General features: G+C 40.0%; 1 protein-coding gene across 4 annotated transcripts; it reads left to right on the forward strand.

The window, feature by feature from the left end:
- Positions 1–359: 359 nt before the first annotated feature.
- prdm2a (PR domain containing 2, with ZNF domain a) lies at positions 360–21358 on the forward strand. Of its 4 annotated transcripts, none has more exons than XM_029719642.1 (5): positions 360–479; positions 1642–1735; positions 1861–1928; positions 8209–12733; positions 18736–21358. In XM_029719642.1, exons 4-5 carry the CDS (start codon positions 8303–8305, stop codon positions 18748–18750), a joined length of 4446 nt encoding a protein of 1481 aa, XP_029575502.1. In that variant the 5' UTR covers positions 360–479; positions 1642–1735; positions 1861–1928; positions 8209–8302; the 3' UTR covers positions 18751–21358. The 4 variants fall into 4 exon arrangements, with proteins under 4 accessions (XP_029575502.1, XP_029575503.1, XP_029575504.1 ...); XM_029719643.1 differs by having other exon boundaries at positions 1669–1735; XM_029719644.1 differs by having other exon boundaries at positions 1719–1735.
- Positions 21359–26318: the final 4960 nt, after the last annotated feature.

Genomic DNA, 26318 nt, shown 5'->3' on the forward strand with positions numbered 1-26318 from the left:
TTAGAAACTGTATTCGTAAGGGCAGTCCCACCTATGCAATAACAGGGGAAACACTGGCCTATTTATTTTTGTTCACTCCAGCTCATTTTTTATGTTATAGTGGACATTTATTGCAAATTGGAATGAAATTGCAATCCACATGTGGATAAGTTCAATTTCATACAGAATTTATGACATTCAATCGTCTGCATTTTAATATATAGAGTTAATTAATTGCACTGTTGTAATGTGTATTGTGTGTTGACCAGGCCTAAGCAAAGCTGCAAAACGTCAGCACATCTTGAATATAGCCCTGACTTTTTTTCTCTCGTAGCCCAACAAACCTGTTGTCGATTGGTCCTACATTTCTGACCTCCACATTGCAGCCAATCAACACTTAGGAAACAATTCTGTTATGGCACAATAAGGAAGACAATAACAGATGCAAGCCTACAACTGAAGAATACCCAAAGCTTTATTCAAGATTAATCTAAAGGAAAGTATGTTGAAAAATTGTAAATACCCTAAGAATATCAACTGCATAGCAGCTACTGCATTCAAATGCCTGTAATGTCATCGATGTGAACCCTCTTATCATTGCTCAGTTAGCTAACTTTAGCTAAAGCATTCGTTAGCTAGCCACACGTTTGTTGTGTTAACGGTCAATGACAGCTGGTAGATTGGCTGTAGAATTATTATCGGTGTGTTTCAGTTGTATTATTAGCTGTATTGCTATCTAACTGGCGAGTGGAATGGGCCCGCAATGAGTTTGCAGCCAAGTGACCTTTTGAGTTGATAGCTACAGCTCGAGGTGTTCTCGTTAGCCAGTTTGCAAGTGCTAGCTAACCGTAACGTTGATGCGACTAATGTGCAGCTGATGATGTCTTACGTAGGGTAACCGTGTTGAAATAACTAACGTTAGCTAGTTAGTATGTCAATATCGGATACCTGGTTTGTTTTGAAGATAGATAGTTAACGTTAAAGTGATGCAGCAGGCGATCCAACAAGAATATGTGGATAGAACATTGTGATATGAAACTTGATTTGGTATCTAGCTATAGTTATCTATCCATACAATTAAGACTGGTGTTGTTTGGATGAGGTAACAGTACAGCACAGGCTCTGCTATGACACGGTATGTGTCGACTGGGCCTCAATCTTAATTTAGCTACATTAACTCAAGTGATCACCAATCTCATGAAAATAAATCAATTTTAACATTCAGATAACATGTTGTAAGGTCTGACTAGGCCCTATCGTGAAGCATGAGCCCCATTGTTAACAATAATGGCTAGCCCTATCTAGTTAGCTTTTTCTGTCTGTCTAGTGACTAGTCTGTGCATTAGCCTCGATATCTAACGTTACCCTTGTCTTTTTGTCTTGACTAGTGCATTAGCTAATAGTTAGATTTCAATTGAACTAGCTAACAAAGACCTTTGTGCTACAAAACATTTAAAAGTCATGGTAACTTTCATACATTCCTAATCAAATGTGACTGGTACTGTCAAACAGTTAACGTTAGGGATTCATCATCCAAATGATTGCCAAATTTACTGTACATTTTGTAAAATTGTTACAATAACCTACTAATCGGTCCAAATGACCTTGACAAAAGCATCTCCCCTGGTCCTGCTTTGCATGTGTTGCTGACCCCGATGTTAGACACTGAGAGAATGTTTCCAACTGTAGTTCTGGTCGTTCTTCTCTGCCGTCATTGCGTTGCCATTTTCTTCGAATAGGGGCTCCAAAGATAAAGGTGAGCTTGCAAAGAAACACGTCTGTTTCTACTACAGTAAGATTGTCAGGTCATGTACAATGATGTTTTGCTGCTACTCTCTTACTATTTTCTTTATTAATATATATGTTTGTCTCTTCTTACAGACAGAAGCCTGGTCAAAACAAGCAAAGTCAAAAATGATGCAGTGAGCCCTGCATCGATTCTGAAGATGGTAAGCATGCGGTGGACTACTTCAGCCTAAATCCAATTGAAATGTGTTGTTTTATCATATCTATCCTCAGGTTTGTAACACAAAAAATGTAGGTTAGGTCACTCCCTTATCTGAAAATACAAATGTAAGTAAGTGGTTTTCAAGACCATGTGACATACCAAGCATTTAACCTGTCTTTCACATCCACAAGGCATAACTGCAAATAACATATAGGCTCACCAATAAAATGTTATTTGTCACATGCTTTGTAAACAACAGGTGTGGACCAGCAGTGAATGCTTACTTATGGGCCCTTCCCAACAATGCAGAAAATAGAGAAGTAATAGAAAAGTAAAACACGTAATGGATACACAATGAGAAACGATAATTTGGCTATAATCAAGGGGAACCACTACAAGGTAATTTAGGTATATATGTAGCAGTGGAGGCTGCTTGGGGGAGGACGGCTCATAATAATGGCTGGAATGGAGTCAATGGAAAGGCACGTGTTTAATACCATTCCATTGAATCCATTCCACCCATTATTATGAGCCGTCCTTCCCTCAGCAGCCTCCACTGGATATGTACATATATAACTAGGAATAAATTGACAGATGGTAGCAGCAGCATATGTGACGAGTCAAAACATTTAGTGCAAAAATGGTTAATGCAGACAGTCAGGGTAGCTATTTTACTTTACTAAATAGTTAAGTAAACAGTTAGCCAAATAGCTGCTCTTATCTGGATAGTACATGACTTTACCAGTCAAAAGTTTGGACATACCTACTCATTCAAGGGTTTTTCAGAATTTTTTACTATTTTCTACATTGTAGAATAATAGTGAAGACATCAAAACTATGAAATAACACACATGGAATCATGTAGTAACCAAAAAAGTGTTAAACAAATGAAAATATATTTACGATTCAAAGTAGCCATCCTTTGCCTTAATGACAGCTTTGCACACTCTTGGCATTCTCTCAACCAGGTTCACCTGGAATGCTTTTCCAAAAGTCTTGAACGAGTTCCCACACATGCTGAGCACTTGTTGGCTGCTTTTCCTTCACTATGCGGTCCAACTTATCCCAAACCACCTCAATTGGGTTGAGGTCGGGTGATTGTGGAGGTGGGTTGGGTCAATGTGCTGTTGAAAAACAAATGAAAGTCCCACTAAGCGCAAACCAGATGGGATGGCGTGGCGTATCGCTACAGAATGCTGTGGTAGCCATGCTGGTTAAGTGTGCCTTGATTTCTAATTAAATCACTGACAGTGTCACCAGCAAAGCACCTCCACACCATCACACTTCCTGCTTCACGGTGGGATCCACACATGCGGAGATCACCCATTCACCTACTCTGCATTTCACAAAGACACGGCGGTTGGAAACAAAAATCTCAAATTTGGACTCATCAGACCAAAGGAGATTTCCACTGGTCTAATGTCCATTGCTTGTGTTTCTTGGCCCACGCAAGTCTCTTCTTCTCATTGGTGTCCTTTAGTAGTGGTTTCTTTGCAGCAATTCGACCATGAAGGCCTAATTCAAACAGTCTCCTCTGAACAGTTGATGTTGATGCCATTTCTCTTTGCTTATTTGAGCTGTTCTTGCCATAATATGGACTTGGTATTTTACCAAATAGGGCTATCTTCTGTATACCACCCCTACCTTGTCACTTGTGATTGGCTCAAAGGCATTAATTTGTGGCGTTTCTTTCCTTAACTTTTAACTGTTAATTGAAATGCATTCCAGGTGACTACCTCATGAAGATGGTTGAGAGAATGCCAAGAGTGTGCAAAGCTGTCCTCAAGGCAAAGGGTGTCTACTTTGAAGAATCTCATAAAATATTTTGATTTGTTTTAACACTTTTTTACTTACAGCATGATTCCGAATGTGTTATTTCATAGTTTGTCTTCACTATTATTCTACATTGTAGAATAATGGTGAACATAAATAAAATCAAACTTGAATAAGTAGGTGTGTCCAAACTTTTGACTGGTACTGTATATTAATGAAAGTATTCAGAGCCCTTAACTTTTTCCACATTTTGTTACATCACAGCCTTATTCTAAAATCTACACACAATACCCCAAAATGAAGCAAAAACTTTTTTTTAGAAATGTTTGCTAATTTATAAAACAAACAGATCACATTTACATAAGTATTCAGACCCTTTACTCAGTTGAAACACTTTTGGCAGCGATTAAAGCATAGAGTCTTCTTGGGTATGACACTGCAAGCTTGGCACACCTGTATTTGGGGAGTTTCTCCCATTCTTCTGTGCAAATCCTCTCACGCTCTGTCAGGTTGGATGGGGGGCTGACGATGTTCGATCGGGTTCAAGTCCGGGCTCTGGCTGGGCCTCTCAAGGACATTCAGAGACATGTCCCAAAGCCACTCCTGCGTTGTCTTGGCTGTGTGCTTAGGGTCGTTGTCCTGTTGGAAGGTGAACCTTCAACCCAGTCCGAGGTCCTGAGCAGGTTTTCGTCAAGGATCTCTCTGTACTTTGCTTCGTTCATCTTTCCCTCGATCCTGACTAGTCTCCCAGTCCCTGCCGCTGAAAAACATCCCCACAGCATGTTGCTGCCACCATGCTTCACCGTAGGGACAGTGCCAGGTTTCCTTCAGACGTGACGCTTGGCATTCAGGCCAAAGAGTTCAATCTTGGTTTCATCAGACCAGAGAATCTTTTTTCTCATGGTCTGAGAGTCTTTAGGTGCCTTTTGGCAAACTCAAAGCAGGCTGTCATGTGGCTTCTGTCTGGCCACTCTACCATAAAGACCTGATTGGTGGAGTGCTGCAGAGATGGTTGTCCATCTGGAAGGTTCTCCCATCTCAACAGAGGAACTCTAGAGCTCTGTCAGTGACCATCAGGTTCTTGATCACCTCCCTGACCAAGGCCCTTCTCCCCTGAGGCCACTGTGTTCTTGAGAAACAAGCTCCTACTGGGAAAAATATTTTTGAACGGTCATCCAGTTCGGAATTCCAAGTCAGTAACTCTGACATCTTTTTAGAGCTCAGACTTTCTGACTTGAAGATCACTGACATCATGATTTGACCTTGAGTTCCCAGTTGTCTTGCACCGATCGAACAACTTGGGAAACTAATTAGTGAAATAAATGAAAGCCTCACCAGGTAGCTACACATCTATTTTAGTTTCACTGTCCGCTCATTCAAAAAACAATATTTTTTTCCTTTTCCACAAACCATCTTTACGTGTTGCTTGATATGAGCAAGTTAACCCAAATGTATCAAAGAATAGGTCATGCTTCCACGATTTAGTTAGTGACTACTGCCTGGCCAGTGATCTAGCTAGCTGCATTTCAGTAATTACCTATCCTCCTAAATGCGGTGGTCAAGTTGAAAATATTTGCCTGAAAATGAACTAGTCACCAGTTATTGTTGCATGTGGTGTAATCATGTCTAACCCAGTTGGCTAATGTAGCATGTGTGCCCTTGAGCTCCAAAGACTAGATAGCTGTGTTTTTTGGCGTCCACGATTAGTTAGCTAGTTGGCTACTTCATGGCCAGTGTAACCCCTAGATTCTTGACTGTCGCTACTTTTCAGGACAGATACGCACACACACGATCATTGGGTTCAGGCGAGTTTATTGTAGTCTTCTTTGCCATGATCATAAATGAAAGGGAACTCAAATATCGCTGCAACGTTGAATTTAACACCAGACCAATACCAGTTTATACCAGGAGAGGGTGTTAGAACAATTTATTAGAGCCTTGAATAAAGACATAACATCTTGGAACTTATTCCCTTTTAGAATGAGAATATAATATTTTGTCGTACTTCTTACAAATACATGCAGGTGAAAACTGCTCCTGCTACACCAGCATGCTAGCTACCCAGCTACATTTGTCAGTAACTAACCTTCTAAATGCGATGGTCACTGGATAAACTAGCTGTGAGTTGAACATAGTTGGCTAAAATCTAACTAGTAACCATTTGTTTCTGCTCATGGTGGAATTAAATCTAACCTGCTGGATCCTGAAGCCTATAGTATTAGATGGGGCCGTGACGTTCTATCTGTGGAAAAAAACAACCTGTGGTTACCCCATTGGTTCACAGCAAAAACCTTTTTCAGCTGAGCTGTTTTATAAGAAAACGGTTTATATTAATCAAACACTGTAGCTAGCTAGCAAGCCCTCATCGGCGACAATGTTATAGGGCCACGGGAATGTCAGATTTGTATTTTAATTTTATGTAAACTGTCAATAGGCAGGTTTCCATTGACCCAGGTTTATTGGACAAAAGCAATGTTGCAAAAAAATAAGAATTGCGATGTGTAATCGAAACGGCAGGTATAGGCTAAGTTGTCCATCTTCAGACAACATTTTTATTCGGTCGACAGGGTGGATTTTTCTGTTGTCAAACTTTCTTTATTGCGACAAATTATGATTTCCAAATCATTGTGAAGGTATTTTACATTTTAGTCATTTAGCAGACGCTCTTATCCAGAGCGACTTACAGTAGTGAATGCATACATTTCATTTCATGCATTTTTTTATTTATTTTTTTGTACTGGCCCCCCATGGGAATCGAACCCACAACCCTGGCGTTGCAAACACCATGCTCTACCAACACCATGCTCTACCAACTGAGCCACAGGGAAGGCTATGGTATGCCGGGCATGTGATGTCACCGCGTAACGTAACGCTCCACTCAGCATTTACTTCTAAATGCCTACTGCAGGACAAGGATTGTACTGACTTTCAAGAATGGCTGAATTGCTTCGCTTTGCTTTTCTGGTTGGCTGGCAAGTTTCACGATCCAATTATTTCAGACCTATAGGAGTGCAAGTTTCACTATGACATGGACTGTGGCGATAGGTTGTCACAGCAGAATTATTAGAATATGGCAAATATTAGTCCATTATTGCATTCTATCCATTATGGCTTTCGTGGGCAACCTGAGACATGAAACCGATAGGTGGGAGGGCATACATGTTGTCGGCAATTTATTAATGTGTAATTTGCCTAAATGGGTAATGGAAACACTTCAACCACATTTTTTTTATTGGACACTAGGTTGTAATTATTATATATTTTTTAGGTGTGACACCATTACATCCAGATGTTTTGATCGACACGATGGGTAAATGGAAACGCACCCTAGAAGGAAATTGTCATATTTTCAATGCAAACTTTCTAAATGTCAACAAAATAAATCACTGCACAAGTTAATGGAAACATAGCTATTGAAGTTGGTGGTTACTACTGGGTTCAGATCCGAGGTGAGAGAAATTGTCCGCCATGTTTTGTGTTTTGGTAAGGGCTCAGAGTGATGTCACGCACTTAAGAAGGCTCAACCAATCACCCGACGGGTTCTATGTCGAGACTAATGAATATTCATGAAATTGCCCCCTCCCCCCAATAAATCAAATAGTTTTTGTCTCCACGCAAAACCTCACAATTTGTTCACTCCTACCAATGAGACATGGTAGTCATTACTATGGCAATTCAAGATGGCGCTCCCCATACCTCTAATAAACATTTTTCAAGATCAAAATACAAAAAATAGATATTTCTATATTACAAGCACATGTTTAGTATCAGTGGATTGAATACATCTCTTTGCTTAGCTTTAATTCCTGAAGTGTTTGTATTCCCCTTTATGGTAAAAACAAATTACATACATTTTTATAAAAAATGTAAAATAATAATCAAGAAATTATTAAATAGTTTGACAACCCTGTTTGTAAGCTTTTTAAATGATAAAGATCTCAACTGTTTATCTTTTCCCGTGATGAATACGACATGGCTGTCTGGGGTATGTAAAATAGGTCAACTTTGAGCACCTTTTATCTTTTTGACTATTTTGGCATTCAGGTACAAAAAGTCACTTTCTGAACACTTCTACAAATTTGTATGAAAGGTTTCGTTCAAATAAAAAGGGGTGTTATCAAAAAGTGATTGAATTCAAATGGATTTTCCCAATACATATCTTATTGGCACATAAGTATCGTGCTCATATCGTGAGATCCTTGGCAATTCCCAGCCCTTGTTTTGAAGCTATAGTTGAACTAAGTCCAAAAATGTATGTACCAATTCCACATTGACCTTTTTTAAATACAAATGGAATATATCTTTTTTTTCCTGTTTTGGAGTTTTAAAATGTACTGCCCCGAGCAGGCCATTGGAAAGTTTTGATTAACTGGGGGTTCGGAAGACGTTGTCGTGCGAGCAGGCAAATAGGAATGTTGAGCCCTGACTAGTGTGATTTGAGCTGTCAATATGGGGCTAAATGGATATTAAATGACAGGATCTTAATTTGTATATCTGTTCAATCATAGGTCTGAGCTGAGAGGTTCTCCCACCTGCTCATCCCTGCAAAAGGTTGCTGTGTCAGAGGACTCCAAAGAGACGAGTACGCAGCTTCCCAAGGCCATGGAAGACTCTCACACTTTATACATCTCAGAGTTGGGAGATGATGACAATTTAGAGGAGGAGATGGAGGATAAGGCGCTTGAGGAAACTCACTGCAGTCTTTATTTAATGTCCATGGAAACGGATGAGCTGGCAGATTCAAGCAGAAGTTGCCAAAAACCTGAGGCCAAAGGCTGTGACCTGAAGCAGGATTTAGGATCGGTCTCCCATTCAACAACCCCTGAGCTCCCAGAGGATCCTGACCATGACCCTGATATAGAGCTCCAGGACTCATTTCCCTGCCAATTCTGTGAAAGAAATTTTACCAGCAAGCAAGGCTTAGAACGTCACATACACATCCACACCTTAGCTAACCACCACACACACATATTTAAGTGTAAGTACTGCAGCAAGTCCTTTGGCTCAAAAATTGGCCGGCGACGGCATGAGAGGAGACATGAAAATGCAAAGGCAAGGCCTGGATCTTTAATAAAGCCTGTGGAGCCTCTAAGTTCTGCCCTACAGCGCAACGGTCCAGAATGTGGTTCTTCTCCCAGTAGCTCCGGTGCCTCTGTTTTGGCACACAGAGAACAGGCGTCTACGTCAGATGAACATGGAGAATTACAGGGTGGTCACACTTGCAAGTATTGCAAAAAGGTTTTTAGCACACATACAAACATGCGACGACATCAGCGCAGGATCCACGAGCGCCATCTCCGGCTCAAAGGTAAGGAAGCCCCACTGTTGCAGGAAGCAAAACATCCAAAGCTACCCCCTATTAAATCTCAACAGGATACCAACAACACAAGCCCAGTAGCAGTTCTTGAGATCGAAAGTGACCAAGAGGAGCAATATATGCTGGATATCTCTGGTAACATCTCTGAGAACCTCAGCTTTTATATAGATGGGAAGATTGTATCAACAAGCACTGTCAGCGGCTGTGAGGTAGTTGAAGTGAACTCTGGATCTGCTACTTTAGTTGGACTAAATACTGTGATTATTAATCCTGCCCAGATCAGTCAGGCTCTTAAAGTAGAGACTGCTACTCACACAGGAAAAGGGATACCTGGTCAACCCTTGACAAAAAGGAGAACTGCCACACCACCTCTTCTACCCCAAATCAAAACTGAACTAGAATCGGAAGTTGTTGTGTCCTCCTCTTCTTCATCATCAATTGTGTCATCTTTGATAGAAAGTCTCATTCCTCAGAACACCGAGTCTACTATCCTTCAGAGAGAGAGAACAGTTTATCTGTCACCTAAGCTGAAACAGCTCTTACAGATGCAAGATTGCCTCAAACCCAGCTTTGCCCTGATCACAGAAGGCCAGAAGCTGTGTTCACCACTTTCCCTGACTGTCCTCCCAGCAGGATTGGGGAGGTTTAAAAGAAGGACAGGGTCTCCCCCAAACTCACCACAACAAAGCCCTATGTCGAATGTTGAAAGCACAACAACAGATGTGGGTGTTTCTATTGCTGTCAATGCCCCAACGTCAGAGAGCCAATGCAGTTCACCCGCATGCAGTTTATCCAGCAATGATGAGAGTGAGATCTCCAACAGTCCACCAGTAAACGATGCAATGACAACTCATATCTTGCCAGAGGGATGGTCCCCAATGAGTGGGGGTAGTTCCTGCAACCAGCAACCTTTGGACCTCTCAAATGCTGTCAAGAAAAGTGAAGACGAAGACCTGCGGGAAGCTGTGTTGGACTTGAGTGTGCACAGAAAGAGTGCAGATGATTCAGAAGCAAAGAGAATTTTAGTTCCACAGCCCTTAAATAAAAAGAGGAAGCCAAACACCAGCATGTTGGAGAAGGTGCTGATGAATGAGTACGCAAACCTAGAGGTTGCTGCAGAGCAAGAATTAAGTATATTAGAAAATCATGATGCACCGTTAGTTACAGACTTTGCCATAGTTACTGCTTCGGATATGTCACCTGCTACTGAAGGCGAGGTGTTCGGATTAACTTTGCCCTCTGCAGCACTTAGTCCATCCCCTTCCTCTCTCGCTTCAGTCACCAGGCAATCGATCCCATCATGCACCATAGCACTTGCTTCCCCATCTCCACATCCAGTCTTACCCACTGCTCCGTCGCTAATTACTGTTTTAGCACCACCAACATCTTCCTCTAGCAATTCCACAAATCAACCTATCCTTCAAGTATTGGCCCCTAAGATATCTCCTAAACCTTTTATAATCTGCACTGAAAATTCATTGAGTTCAGCTGAGTGTGAGTGGAGAGCTGCTTTGCCAGATTGGGCTACATCTAATTCTGCAAGCCAACTTGCCATCTGTAAACCCCTTGACCCAACTCTCAATCTACAAGGGCATGTGTTTCTCACAGATCACACTATAAATCAAATCGCTCTGAACACTACCACAGTTGAATCCAACATTGGATTTGAAGTGCCAACATGCTCTCCAGCTTTAACTCTAAACGATTCCCTTATCAACTCCTTTGACATTACTAGTAATACTGTTTTAATTGAATGCACAGTTGCTCTTGAAACCCCAGAGAACCCTGTCCCTACCACAATTGCTTTCCAAGAAAATAATTTTGAATCCACAGCACCTGCGCAAATTGTCATAAATCAGCAGCAGCTTCTATCCTTGCCTGATGAAACCGTTGACCCTACTATTTTAGTATCTTCTTTAGAGCAATCGGTTACCCTTTCAGCGCTGTCTGCAGTCATATCTGAATGTCCAACTCGTCAAGAATCCATTTCCTCCCCTGTTCCTGCCATTATTAAAAAGGAATCTAACCAAAAAGTAGTATCAGAGGACATATCTATCTGCCCCTCTAAAACGGCACCTCCCTTTGAGGGCACAAGTCAAGTGGAAGAATCCTCAAATGAGACCCTCTCCAAGCTACAAGAGACTTTCACTAAGGAATTCATATGCAATGTATGTGATAAGCTTTTTCATTCAATGAAGGAACTGGGTCATCATGTAAGTGAGCATTCTGATGAATGGCCATACAAATGTGAGTTCTGTGTGCTGCTCTTTGGGAAGCCCACGGCATTGCTTGATCACAGGTCAACTCTCCATGGCGTCGGCAAGAGCTATGTTTGCGGCGCATGTACAAAGGAATTTGCTTATCTTTGCAACCTGAAACACCATCAAAAGGAGTTGCACCCTGGCCAGGAATGCAAATACACAGAGGAAGAAAATGGCAAGCTACGACCCCAGAACTACAACAATGCAACAAAAGTTAGCACAGAGGCTTTGTCCTACTGTGCCATGGCGGAGTCCAATAAACCTGTCATAAAAGATGAGGGAGAATTAGATGACGCTACTGAGGAACTCTTTACCACAATCAAGATAATGGCTTCTGAGGGAGGCAAACCCAAAGGCCTGGATGTTTGCCTTGGCATCAACCAACACTATCCCAGTTTTAAGCCGCCTCCGTTTCCCTATCACAACCGGACACCTGTTGGCTCTGTAGCCTCAGCTACCAACTTCACCACCCACAACATCCCACAAACCTTCAGCACTGCTATCCGATGCACTAAATGTGGCAAAAGCTTTGATAACATGCCAGAGCTGCACAAACACATTCTTGCCTGTGCAAATGCCAGTGACAAAAGACGCTACACACCCAATAAGAACCCCATTCCTCTTCGTCACTTTGCAAAAGCCCAAAATGGAGTACTGTCCTCTACTAATTCCACAAATGGCCAAAATGCTCTACACACGGCAAGTCAAACAAATCGTCCCAAACTCGATCAGGAGCCACCTACCAAGTTGAAGCTTAATGCACTCAACAAAAGGAAAAAACAGCTGGTACAGAGGGCCATTTCACAGAGGAGTAAGTCTACTACTTTGACAAAGAAAACCTCTTCTCTAGTGGATGAGGAGCAAGAGATCTATGTCTGTCCACATTGCATTAGAGAATTCACATACCGCCGCAGCCGAACCAAGCACATGGCCGTCTGCCCCAGGAAACCTGCTGCCAAAGAGGCCAAGAAAAGAAAAGATGGCAGTATCTCTTACACTAAGGAAAATAACGGCCACCTTCGCAGAGAAGTCCTTCATTTGGAAGAGAAATCTGACCATGAACAGAAAAGCAGAGCCCAGAGTTCTAGTCCAACAAAGAGGACAGCCATATTACCAGCTCATAAAGTCCTGTCAAACAAAAAAAGTAAATCCATCATTGCATTGGCAAGTGTCCAAACACCGCAAGAGGCACCCAAACTGACTGCATTGTCTCTTGTTCGCCCTTTCAACTCCCCACAACGTCAAGGCAGTAGGATGCAGCATGGTGTAAAGGAAATTCGTTCTAACATTACAATGGTGAAATCCCACCAACAACAACCACAGGGGGATGAGCACCCCTGCAGTCAGAGTGGAAGGGTGAGGGGACCAGTGACCCGCAGTCTACAGCAGATTGTCGTCACAGCTTCAGCAAAGGAAGAACAGCTGACCAGTCAGGAGCCACCAAGAGATCTGCAGGTATTCTATGCATGAATGCATGGCTAGTATGACAATTTTCTACCCTTCTCCCGAAGTGTGCACTCATACATATTCCCCCTCATGGATTTAAAAAGAACGGAGTGGTGTGAGGAATATGGTCGAGACTCATCTCCAGCCATGCTTGCATCAATCCAATACTTTTGAATACATGAGGAATGAGTGAACAAGTGTGGCAGGTAGCTTAGCAGTTAGAGCATTGGGTCAGTAACCGGAAGGTTGCTAATTCGAATCCCTGAGCCAACGAGGTGAAATCTGTCGATCTGCCCTTGAGCAAGGCACACACAACCCTTAATGCAGTGTTTTCCACAAGTACATGGAGTAGCCAGCCAAATAGAAAAAGTAGCCAGCCAGGGAGTTCCGGGCTGGGGGGGGTCCGTCGTAGCCTAGTCAAATAAAGGTTAAATAAATATAAAAAATGTAAAAGCCTGACGATCACACTAAATTCACTAATATGAAAGCCAATGATGAATTTTCTAACTTCCGCTTTACCTATGTGGTTTTTGGCCCAACCCATTGATTTCTAGACCAATCAGACGGCCCCGAATGTGTTTGCATTCGGTGACGGGTCCGGGATGTACTCAGATCCAGATTCATTGCGGAGAAACTAACGTCTGTGGGTGTAAAGTTTGAGTCTGGGTAGCTAGGCAAGGTCCGGCGGGCATTTAATTTTTGGGGGCAGAACAAGCTGTATTTCGGTGGTCTCTGGTACATTCTAATGCCTTGATTCCATTGGAAATACACAGCTAGCGACTTTACCTCCCAGATTGGTAAAATTAGTTGTAGTATTGAGTAGAAAGACATGACTTTACAATTAAAATGACTGAAAAATGTTTGAATTTAGTGTGTTTAGTAGTTTTTGATATCGTCTAGGTCTATATGATCAGGACTATTTTCTAAGTAAGAAACTTAAAAAAAAACAAAAAAAACATTAACACCTGTCTTCTCTTGAGATTAAAGTCATATTTACAGTTTTACTGCAACATATGAATTGCCACAATGTTTGATCTTCAAATAATGTATTTTATTCAGGGCATCACTCGATTAAAGTCATTAATCAAGTTAATGGCATCAGTTAATTTTGATTAATTGTATTTTTTAATTGCTCAGATTTGGCCCTAAAAGGTTTTTCAATGTATTTATTATTTTATTAACTTTTATTTACTCAGGAGTACCCAAATGACACCAGTGTCTCATTTACAATGGTGCCCTGAGGACAAAAAAATGACATCAATACAGCAACAACAAAAAGATAAACCACAAGATGGCAATAAATACATTACATCCGGTTATTACAAGTTATTATAATCAATTGAAACAATTGCACACTTCAGTGAACTAATTTAACAACAGAGTTTTAAACTGCCCTATTGGCATCAGGGAATCCAGGTGCAATTTGTTTTGTAAGGTATTCCGTAACTGGTGCATTAAAACTAAAGTCCAGACAAGCGAGACCTCAAGAGTTAACCAACCCTGCGACAGGTTTGGTATCTCATATTTTTATATTTCAACAGCATTCTGGTAAATAGTATCACCATAGTCAAGAACTGGCAGGAAAGTTGACTGCACAATCTGCTTCCTGCTGTTCGTGGATTGGCAAGATCTGTTTCTAAAAAAGAAGCCCACTTTAAATGTTAGCTTTTTAACTAGCTCATCAGTTTGTTTTTTAAACGTTAGATCTTTATCAATCCAAAGGCCCAGATATTTATAGGCAGCGACTGGCTCCATGAGCGGATCATCCAATAAGTGAATATGTAGCCCACCTGAGAAATTGTTCTGTGAATCACAGAACATATATTTAGTTTTGCCCGCATTAAGTAAACATTTTAAATCAACAAGGGCTTTCTGTAATATAACAAAATCAGATTGCAGCTCGAACATAGCTTTGTCAACAGTCGGTGCAATGGCATACATAATCGTATCGTTTGCATACAGATGAATATTACTGGATTTAATACATAGACCAATAATATTTAAATAAATAGTAAAGAGAACAGCTCCCAAAATCGCCCCCTGCAGTTCACCTTTCGTAATATCGAGGAAACTACACTTGACACCATCAGAAAGCAAACATTGTGTCCTGTCTGTCAAGACCTCTTATCCAGGCCCATTTCAGGCCGTTGACGAGAGATGGTGTTGAATGCCTCGGAAAGGTCTATAAATAAATCAAATCAAATGTATTTATATAGCCCTTCTTACATCAGCTGATATATCAAGGTGCAGTACAGAAACCCAGCCTAAAACCCTAAACAGCAAGCAATGCAGGTGTTGAAGCACGGTGGCTAGGAAAAACTCCCTAGAAAGGCCCAAACCTAGGAAGAAACCTAGAGAGGAACCAGGCTATGAGGGGTGGCCAGTCCTCTTCTGGCTGTGCCGGGTGGAGATTATAACAGAACATGGCCAAGATGTTCAAATGTTCATAAATGACAAGCATGGTCAAATAATAGTAATCACAGTGAACAGGTCAGGGTTCCATAGCCGCAGGCAGAACAGTTGAAACTGGAGCAGCAGCACGGCCAGGTGAACTGGGGACAACAAGGAGTCATCATGCCAGGTAGTCCTGAGGCATGGTCCTAGGGCTCAGGTCCTCCGAGAGAGAGAAAGAGAGAATTAGAGAGAGCATACTTAAATCCACACAGGACACCGATTAAGACAGGAGAAATACTCCAGATATAACAGACTGACCCTAGCCCTCCGACACAAACTACTGCAGCATAAATACTGGAGGCTGACAGGAGGGGTCAGGAGACACTGTGGCCCCATCCGATGATACCCCCAGACAGGGCCAAACAGGCAGGATATAACCCCACCAACTTTTCCAAAGCACACCACTAGAGGGATAACTTCAACCACCAACTTACCATCCTGAGACAAGGCCGAGTATAGCCCACAAAGATCTCCGCCACGGCACAACCCAAGGGGGGGGCGCCAACCCAGACAGGAAGACCACGTCAGTGACTCAACCCACTCAAGTGACGCACCCCTCCTAGGGACGGCATGGAAGAGCACCAGTAAGCCAGTCACTGAGCCCTTGTAATAGGGTTAGAGGCAGAGAATCCCAGTGGAGAGAGTAATAAAGCAGCACAATGTTTTTTTATGATCTAGGCAATTTAACACATCTAAAACAAGCATAGTGGCTGAAACGGAGCATTATCCAGATCTAATACCAGATTGGTGCATATTTAGAATAGAGTGAAGTTACCAAAGTTCTTAGCTGGGAGTTGGTCAGGGATTCTAGTACCTTGGCTTGGCAAGATAAGTTGGAGATTGGGTGGTAATTATCTAAGTCCGAAGTATCTCTGCCTTTATGTAGGGGGAGGACGTGCCACTTTCTAAATCTTAGGGAAAACACCAGTACCAATTGTCAAGTAAAAAAATACAAGTTAAAAGTACATCAATGAGTGGGGCAGAGAGCTGTATTAAGAAGGGGTCAAGTGAATCAGCCCATGTGGATTTCATTGCATCGTTCTTTAGCAAGGCAACTCAAAACAGTGCAGTGCGTTACAGGCATACTATGCTTTGATTATAAGGGACGAAAACACAATATCTACATCAGAATGTTTTAATAGCATTTTCTTCGTAAACAATACTGAAGTCACTAACATACAGCTATTAATGCTCCCAATGTTTAAGTAGGCCTACTCCCTATTATCAATGTTCTTGTGATACTTGCGCACAATACACACACACACACACACACACACACACACACACACACACACACAGCTTTAAGTACTGTTAAAGCTTCAGGCATTCTAAATGAGTGTGACTATAGGAAAACATAACTGGTTCTATGGACACAAAGAACAAATAGCTTTTTAACTTGTCCAACAATGTTATGAAAACACTGTAATCATCTGTACTGTTCAGATAACTTTACACATATTGGCCTACACACACTCCCCCCCCCCCCCCCCCCCCCCGCTCTCTCTCGCTCCTCTCAGTAGCCTATTCCTTTTCAGTTATTCCTGTGCCATCCACATTTGTGCATTGTCAGTTGTCAAGTACAGGTTGCTAGCTAGGTAACATGACTAGTAAGCTGAATAATGTTTATCAAACCAAAGAAAAATAGATTTTCAAGTAGTTTAAAAAGGCCCACGATATGTGCACGAATCTGTGGCAGAAAGAAAACAACCTAGCTCCAGTATTATTGGGTATAACTTTTACACGGACACACGGACTAGCTGTAAAGGCACAAGCACATACTGTATCTATATTTCATGTTGTGATCTGCGCTTTAAAGGGACCATGCGGAAGCACGTGCGCTTAAAAGGTTACGTGTTATGCAGAAATGGATTTGTCATGCGTTAACATGTTATTAACTTTAACTTTGACAGACATAATTTTATTGTCTCTGCTACTGTGGACACTTAGGAAACCAATGTGTTGTTATTTTGTAATTTGGGTGAACTATCCCTTTAACACTTTGGCCTGTCAATCAATCACTGTGGGTGGGATTTTCAGGGGATGGGGCAGTCACAGTGTTGGTAGGGTTTCAGACCTGTAAATCAATCACTGTGGGTGGGACTTTGAGGGAAGGCGGTACATTAGTAATCTAGTCAGAAAAGCTAGTCTAGTGTACTCTGTCAATTGGATTTATTGTGGCAAAAGCCTAAGAAAAAAGGTTGTGTTCTGTCATGTAAAAATGGGTTCCCTGTTGAGAAACAATCTAGAATTTTTACAAACTCAAACATTTTCGGGAGGACCGCCAGACCCCCCCCCCCCAACAGATTGTGCACCCCCACATTATACAAGGTCAGGCGCCAATGAATAGACCTACAGGTATGATATAAGAATGAATCACGTATTTAACATGTTGACTACTCCATTGTTGACACTTTAATCAAATCAGAAGGCCTATATCAATATATTTAATAATATCATATGTGTTTTCTTTTTCATATTTTGGACTAGAATGAGTCTCGCCACTACCTATTTATTCCTGCAGTGCGGATTCAACATCTTCATCGAAGGTTTTCATAATTTATCTGCAGTTTTGTTCAAAAAGAGCCGTTTGCAAACAACCCATCACTAGGCTACACTGAAAGAGTCCTTAGCGGTCACTGGCAAGTATCGACATGGGCTTCGAATCCTAGGAAAATACAAACAAGATCTTTGGTTTACTTGTCCCGATGCTATACCGTTGACAAATAACTGTTTATTAAATCAGTTCGACACCTTTTATAAACTAGTCCAGTGGTATGTTTGTACTGGGCTACAACAAAATTGTGTACTTTTGGGGGCGGTAGAGGACCGGAGTTGGGAACCTGGCACTGAACTAGTCAACACTTGCTATTTGGTCGCCAATCAAAGTGCACAGTAGCATATAGCCTACACCCCCTGACTCTGTGGCTGTGTAGGCCTATGAAACACGCAAAAGAAAATAAATGAATGTGGCACAAAACAATAATTAGTTACCACTTACATTACATAAGACCTAAACATTTGTTCACAGGAGACAATGAAGAAGCATCATGTTCTCCCTCTGTGAAAATAAATGTTGACTAAAGTCAACCACAGTGCACAAAAATAACACCGGTACTGAGAGGAGGGACAGACAGGAGACTGACAAACCAGCAGTTTTTCCCTGCCCTATCAATAGATCACTAGAAGATGCATATCGTTCATTCCGGGAGAAAGCTATTCTGACTTGTCTGACTAGCGAATTGAAACTTTTATATGAAAAGAAGCCTAGTTAATTAATGAAGTGCAAAAAGTAGCCGGCTTGCAATGAGTCTGTTATCGGCTATTTAGCCGATGGCTAGCGCTTATGGAAAACACAGATAATGGCTGATCCCTGGCGGTGACCAGTGTCTTGGGGAGTGGGATATGCAAAAAGTACATTTGCATTTCACACCTCACTCTTGTACATGTGTGAAACAGGACAAATAAAGGCACCCCTATTTGACTGACGAGTGTACACTTGTTTAAGGGGAATTCATTAAAGTTGCACCTTTTCTCACATTTAATTTTTATATTCTCAGGATTCTTCAATTTGAGAGTCATCCAATGGACTGCTTCAGACAGTGGACAGTTGAGGATCATGATACATTTGTGGAGGCTTATTGATATTAAAACAAATGCAAGAAGAGATGGAGAATGCAGCAGTGGGTAGGTGCAATCGGACAATGTATGGAGGCTTTCAGAGAACATTTTTGTTGTGCATTTCTTGTCCTTTTCATAGAATGTTTAGAAAAGACTGCTGTGCACTTTGAGAAACTTTACCTGTGATGGGCACGTGCATCACAGAATAAGTCATTTGATGATTATCTGAAGAAATTACTTCATTTAAAAAGGCCATCCCTATGAATAACTAGTGAGGTTTGCAAGTGGCAATCATAGGTGCATGCAGTTATAAAATTTTATTTTTCAGTTATCTATATGTGTACTGTTATGTGGCCTTTTTATTTGGAACCTAAATGCATGCTACCAGTTTATTGTAGTACTAGATTGCCCCTTTCTCACTCAGTCTGTCCAATTTTAAATCACACTTTTTAGGTTTGAATGATCATCAACAAGTGAAACTCTGGATCTCTTAAAAGTATAGTTTTCCAAATATTTAACGTAATCGTAATAATTGTCATACCTCGAGGAGTTATGTGGCTGTCTTAGAATTTTTATACAAGCTCCAAGGAAAGCCCTGAGAAGTAAACGATGCATGGAATGTGAGTATAAAAACCTAGAGCTGGGCGATATTTGATTAATTGGAATGTATGTTTTAGCGCAATATTCCAAATGCCTGTATCTCAGGAGTTAATTTTTTTTTTAAATGTATGAGCATTTCTGTCAGATTTTTCTCACGTTGTACCTTCGCATTTACACACACCAAGCCCAGCCCCCTGCCACTCACAACAACAAAGATGAGAGATCACTTCTTCTCTGACAGTGGTTTCAACTCTCATTTGCATTTTAGGTCTGTCATGGAAAACAAAACACATAAAAAGGTTAATCTCCTCTATTACAGTAAAGTAATGTTTCTAATGGGGACCCCCTGGAGGTCAGGGGGCCCCAGATAGCATATGAACACTCATAAATAATGGCAAAATGTGTAGAATTGCAGGAAATTTGCCTTAACGCTTGACTTTGGGCGCAATAAACGGTCCAACTCCTCAATTGTCAAACAGAAATGGGGTGTGCCTTGGGTGGTTAATCGATGTCATTCTGGTCATGCACGGCATGACCGACATAGCTAGTTTGTTAGCTAAGATAGCCACTTCTAGCTAGCCAGTAACTCCTCCAGTATGTGTTGACATCATTTCATACGATTTGTTTTTGGATGGAAGCTGTAGAGATTGGTAAGAAATGGCACTTCTGTAGCCAAATATCTTATTCATCAGTATATCTTTTTTTAGCGCATTACATGACCTTGGAATTATGGTACATTGATCAGTCATACAGTTTAAAGCTGTTATTTTAGAGTTTTTGCCCAAAGTCTATCCTTTTTTTTAAAGTAGCTGTCCAGTGTTTCCAGATGTCTATGAAATATGATCTATATTTAATTACAATACGAGTTAATTTTAAAAAATTGGAAGAAAAAATATTTATGTTAAAAAGCAGCTGGGTGTATACCAGTCATTAAAATTATTCATGCGAGTAGACTGCTGATTGGCCAGCTCATCCTCCTCAGGGAGATGACATCATCCTCGTTGAGGAAATGGCGAGCATTTTATTTTTTAATGGTCTGTTTGAGATAATTTTATCTCAAACAGACGGTGACCCCCGTCTACTGTTTGTCGTGGACTTGTCATTGAGAGATTGTTTATGAGACCTGTGTTAATAATTTTCTATAATGCCTCCTACAAGAAGTTAGTCATTATTAGTGAATGTGCATTATGCATGGTTCTGGTATCATTTTTAACAAAAGACTTGAAAACCAGATCAGTGATTATTGCAGAAAAGCAATTTAAATAATGACAGTATTAGTGGGTCTTATGGTTGTGGAAGGATTATATTTACCCTAGGTATAATTTCACAAGCCATGCATTCTTTAGATTATTGCTGCCTGTTTTAAATGCAGGGTATTTTACCTTTAATTGTACAACAAAGCTTATGTAGAGAGAACATTTAAAATAATTGATGTATATCGTGATTCGAACCTATGTTTGAAAAGATTGAGATTTTTTTGGCGATATCGCCCAGCCCTATCAAAACCTAGACTAAAACATTATGTGCTGAAATCTTTCATTCAATGTCAAACACGGATATTCGCTATTGATATTGTCACAATATAACTTGAATTGAATTATATTAACTATTTTAGGCAAGGCTTCATACTCACATTATAAACATTATAAACATGCATTGTTTAGTTCACAGGGATTTCCATATAGCTTGTATGCAAATTCAAAGACCTTTATAACTCATCGTGAGCTAAGAAAACAATTAACAATTAACGCCCAATGCGGATCTCAGCTTTAAAGGTGAATTCTGTAAGAATGAAACATCTTGAAGGCCCTTAAAGCTAGAGTCTGGGATTGATACATCCATAAATGAATTATATACAACCCATGATTTTTGAAGAATATAACTTCTACATACCTGCATTAGCGTACAACTGCCTTACCCAATCATAGTCCAAAATATAAGCTTGTAATTGTAAACAAAAAAGCATCACAAACAAATGAACTGATGTGGTTGTCATGGACCGTCAGTCCTTGCATTTAGATCACTGTGTATGAATTTGAGAGGGTTACATTTCCCTAGCCCTGTCCCTCCGCTGTATACTAAATTAGGAGGCAGGGTGGCTGTTTTGTTTTTCGACAGTAGATTTCAAAAACCAAATGGCAGCCCTGCCACTTGTTTAGGCACTTCCTGTTCAGCCAGCAGACTATGTGAACAATGGAGATGTTTTTATGACCAGTTAAGCTAAACAGCCACAATCAAGGAGTTTTTGCACATTTTTATATACAATTAGGTTCATTTAGGCAAATTTTTCAAGCCCATGCAAACATGCAGAAACCTAATTGTGGATTATGGAAAATATATTACGCTGCACAAAGCCAAATCCTTTAATATTTTGAAGCAATTCATTGTTACGTTTTTGTTTGTAAACAATGGAGTAATAAAGGCATATTTTGAGCTATGGTAGACAGATGTGCTAAGCTTGTAAAGCATTTCTACTGTAAGTTCTATTCTTCAATAATTACATATATTTAAGGTGTACCAGTCAAAAGTTTGGACACACCTACTCATTCAAGAGTTTTTCTTTATTTTACTATTTTCTACATTGTAGAATAATACTGAAGACATAAACTATGGAATAACACATATGGAATCATATAGTAACCAAAAAACTAATCAAAATATATTTCTAATTTGGACTTGGTCTTTTACCAAATAGGGCTATCTTCTGTATACCACCCCTACCTTGTCACAACACAACTGATTGGCTCAAACACATTAAGAAGGAAAGAAATTCCACAAATTAACTTATAACAAGGCACACCTGTTAATTGAAATGCATTCCAGTTGACTACCTCATGAAGCTGGTTGAGAGAATGCCAAGAGTGTGCAAAGCTGTCATCAAGGCAAAGGGTGGCTACTTTGAAGAATCACTTTTTGGGTTACTAACTGATTCCATATGTGATGTTTCATAGTTTTGATGTCTTTACTATTATTCTACAATGTAGAAAATTGTAAAAAATAAATTTTTAAGAAAAACCCTGGAATGAGATGTGTGTGTGTGTGTGTGTGTGTGTGTGTATGTGTATATGTATGTATGTGTGTATGTATCTCAATAATTTAAATTACAATAGAACAGATCCCAGACTACTTTAATTCCATGAAGGAAAAAAAAGTTAATTTTCACTGATGAACATCTGGCACTTTTAGTGTTTTTCTAAGCAGTGGCTTAACCAGTTAATTTATTGGACTTCTTGTTCTTGGAAGGTGAAAAGGTAAACAATGGAACAATATTTATGCATGTGGAAATGGTTTCATATTATGTTAAGACAATTGGTAATTGATCAATTGTATTCTTCAAATATCAAGCATTACATCCCAGTAACAATTGTTAACCACTAGTGGAATATGTTTGCATATTTTATGTGGTCATCCTATTTATTAGTTAAAGCTAGAATCCTTAAGGGTGAAGTTGCCACGTTCATGTACGATATTACAACAACAAAGAAGTTACTGCAAACAACAACACTGTATTTTTTCCCCCTTGATACGCTCCCCACCTCTGCTTCGTCGACATAAGCAATAACAACGGCTGTGGGGTGGACAGTGACACTTCCATCTTTAAAGGGAATCAATTATTTACAGATGTTTTTGGAAAAATGTTATGTAATGAGTAATTTAATGGATTTATGGGAGACAAGAAACCTGCACTAGGAACCCACAGTAAATGGGGCTTACATTAATTTCAATTTCTCGACAGTAATTATAAATTGTCTCCTATTATCCCCTATTCTAATGACTGAAATGTTCTGGCTATGCCATGAGAATTTAAGACTTCATTTTGTGTTGTTGAGGTCATTTCACTTTTCATTTGGTAATTGGGTGCAAGTGAAGATTTAAGCACTTGAGATTTGGAAAGGGGAAAAACATTTTTTATTATTTTATTACACAATTTCATCCCAAATTAAAAAGCACAACAATTAGTTTTTTTGTCCTTCACGCCTATCAATATTAAAACAACAAAGGCAAATAAAAGTGCTTTACAGTGTACTTCATATGTTTTGCTTGCTTTCACATACTTTTACTCGTCTCTGAAACTATGTTATAATGGGAACCTTTGCGTATACACTGCCCCATCGATAACTTGCTGCTTCTTGGGGTCATAAAATAAATGTGCGAGGTGTGTAAATTAATGGAAAATATTGAAATGGCACATATTAAAGCTACATTCTGGGATTTGTTTTACAGCAAAACTGCAGCCCGCCACTTGTCTTGGTATACAGCTGAGGAATGGGGCTGGTGAATTGTAACCCCTCTCAAATTCATAGACAAAAAAACACCTGTAGGCTATAGGGGCATTAGTCATCGAATGGGCAGTGTACTATTATTGTATTCCGTCTTACAGATATAGTTTACCGTATATTCTGTTAATGTTTACAAACGTAATCTATCTTGCTCTTGAATGAAGAGGGTTTTGGGCATGTTTTTAATTACTGGAGAAATGTGGTTCTTTTATTTCATTCAATCCATTCACCTGACATATTGGGGTGTGTAAGCAGTTGTCTGTGTTTTTAGGTTTATACAACATTAACAGGTCATTGTCTATTTAAGATATTACTTACTGGCATCTTGTGTAATTCATAGAATGAACCTGTGACTTGATTTGACATTATACATGTGGCAACAGCTTGATTAATATACTTGGAAGAATAATCAAAATGACTTCTTAAGATAACATGCATACTGTGTATAGTATACATATTGAAGTTTCACTGTTGGCTCACAAAATGAATCAGAGAAACAAGGGTAACCAAACAGGGTATGTTTTAGAATTGGGATAAATGTTTGTAAAACAGTATTCATTGTTTGTTTTAATCCTAGGAAGATTGTTGTAACCTGGGATTGGTGTAGTTTTTCCCATTTCATAGCAGACTGACTTGAGTGTCGGATATGTGGAAAATGTTATATAACTGTGAAAAGTGCTTGTAGCATCTCAAGTGTAAAATAACTCATGTATATTTATTAATTTAAATCATGTATCAACCTGAACGGTTCTTTGTGTATGATTTGCACTGTTGCATACATTTCTGAAATGTAGTTTTTTTTAGTTAAGTGTTCAAAATAAATGGGGACTGTTAAGTTAATGAAGTGTTGGTTCCATGCTGATGTTCTTGATACTGCAGGATACGGACCAGGTGCTTGGACTTGAATTTGGCGCTAAGAAAGTACTGGAAGAGCACCTCCGTTTGGTACTGGAACGATTTTCGATGATTTATAAGCTTTCCTGCTCCGTTATATTTATCCTGCATTTTAATTTCAGATCTGTTTCAATTGACAGGTGCATCATTGTCCTGTTGCAGGAGCTGACACCCTCTTTATCCTGCGACATCCAAAAACCTGAATTTGTAGCCAGATCACCCCTAAGTACCTTCAAACCAAGTGCTGTATATCCAGTTGACTTGATTTGGCATTGCAATTTTGTACATGATAAGGATGGTTTTTGTTTAGCAGTTATGAAAGTTTGCTGGGATTTAGTAGTGGCTATTTACACATCCTATTGGTTACAATCTGTCCTGGTCCAGAGCACCTGACCTCAAACCCTGGTACCCACCACTAAGTCAATAGTGAAATGTTAGCCTTTTTTTGAATGAATAGCTGAATTGGCCCACATCTCTGCACAGTGCCTATAAGTATTCACCCACCTTGAACGTCTTAACATTTTATTCTGCTAGAAAGTGTCAGAGCGGATCTCTTTTTGTCAGAGCAGATGGTCAGGAGTCCGGAAAACATAATTATATTAATTTGTACACTTCAAATTGACCACAAGTAAGCCCAAAAAGAGATTTGTATTTGAAAATGACAATTTCATATCTTGATTACATTGAGCCATGTTCACATACAGCAGGGGTCCCCGATTCCATTCAGCCGTGGGACGATTTTTCCATGAGTGGATGGTTGAGGTGCCGGAACACACAGTGCCTTCACTCCCCTTTGTTATGGCAAGACTAAATAAGTTCAGGAGTAAAAATGTGCTTAAGTCACATAAGTTGCATCATATTTGAGTGACAATCTCATCTCTGTACCCCATACATTCAATTTATTCCCTCTGTCTAGCAGAGAATTTCAAACACACATTCAACCACCAAGATCAGGGATGTTTTCCAATGCCTCGCAAAGACGGGCACCTATTGGTAGATGGGTAAAATTTTTATAAAAGCAGACATTGAATATTGCTTTTGAGGATGGTGAAGTTATTAATTACACTTTGGATGGTGTATCAATACACCCAGTCACTACAAAGATACCAGAGTCCTTCCTAACTGAGTTGCCAGAGAGGAAGGAAACTGCTCAGGGATTTCACCATGAGGCCAATGTTGACTTTAAAACAGTTGCAGAGTTTAATGGCTGTGATAGGAGAAAACTGAGGATGGATCAACAACATTGTAGTTACTCCACAATACTAACCTAAATGACAGAGAGAAAAGAAGGAAGCCTGTACAGAATAAAAATATTCCAAAACATGCATCCTGTTTGCAACAAGGCACTAAAGTAATACAGCAAACAAATGTGGCAAAGCAATTTCCTTTTTTTCCCGAATACAAAGTGTTATGTTTGGGGCAAATCCAATACAACACGTTACTGAATACCACTCTTCATATTTTCAAGCATAGTGGTGGCTGCATCATGGTATGGTTATGCATGTAATCGTTGGGGAGTTTTTCAGGATAAAAAAATAACCGGAATGGAGCTAAGCAAAGGGAATATCCTAAAGGAAACCTTGTTCAATCTGCTTTCCATCACACACTGGGAGATTAATTCAACTTTCAGTAGGACAATAACCTAAAATGCAAAGCCAAATATACACTGCAGATGCTTACCCAGAAGACGGTGAATGATCCTGAGTGGCCGAGTTACAGTTTTGACTTAAATCTGCTTGAAAATCTAT

Source organism: Salmo trutta, chromosome 28 (genome assembly GCF_901001165.1).
Source record: "Salmo trutta chromosome 28, fSalTru1.1, whole genome shotgun sequence".
Taxonomy (NCBI): Eukaryota; Metazoa; Chordata; class Actinopteri; order Salmoniformes; family Salmonidae; genus Salmo; species Salmo trutta.

What these genes read in the sequence shown, in the direction of transcription:
- prdm2a (XM_029719642.1), top strand. Translation starts at nt 8,303, where the DNA reads ATGGAAGACTCTCACACTTTATACATCTCAGAGTTGGGAGATGATGAC.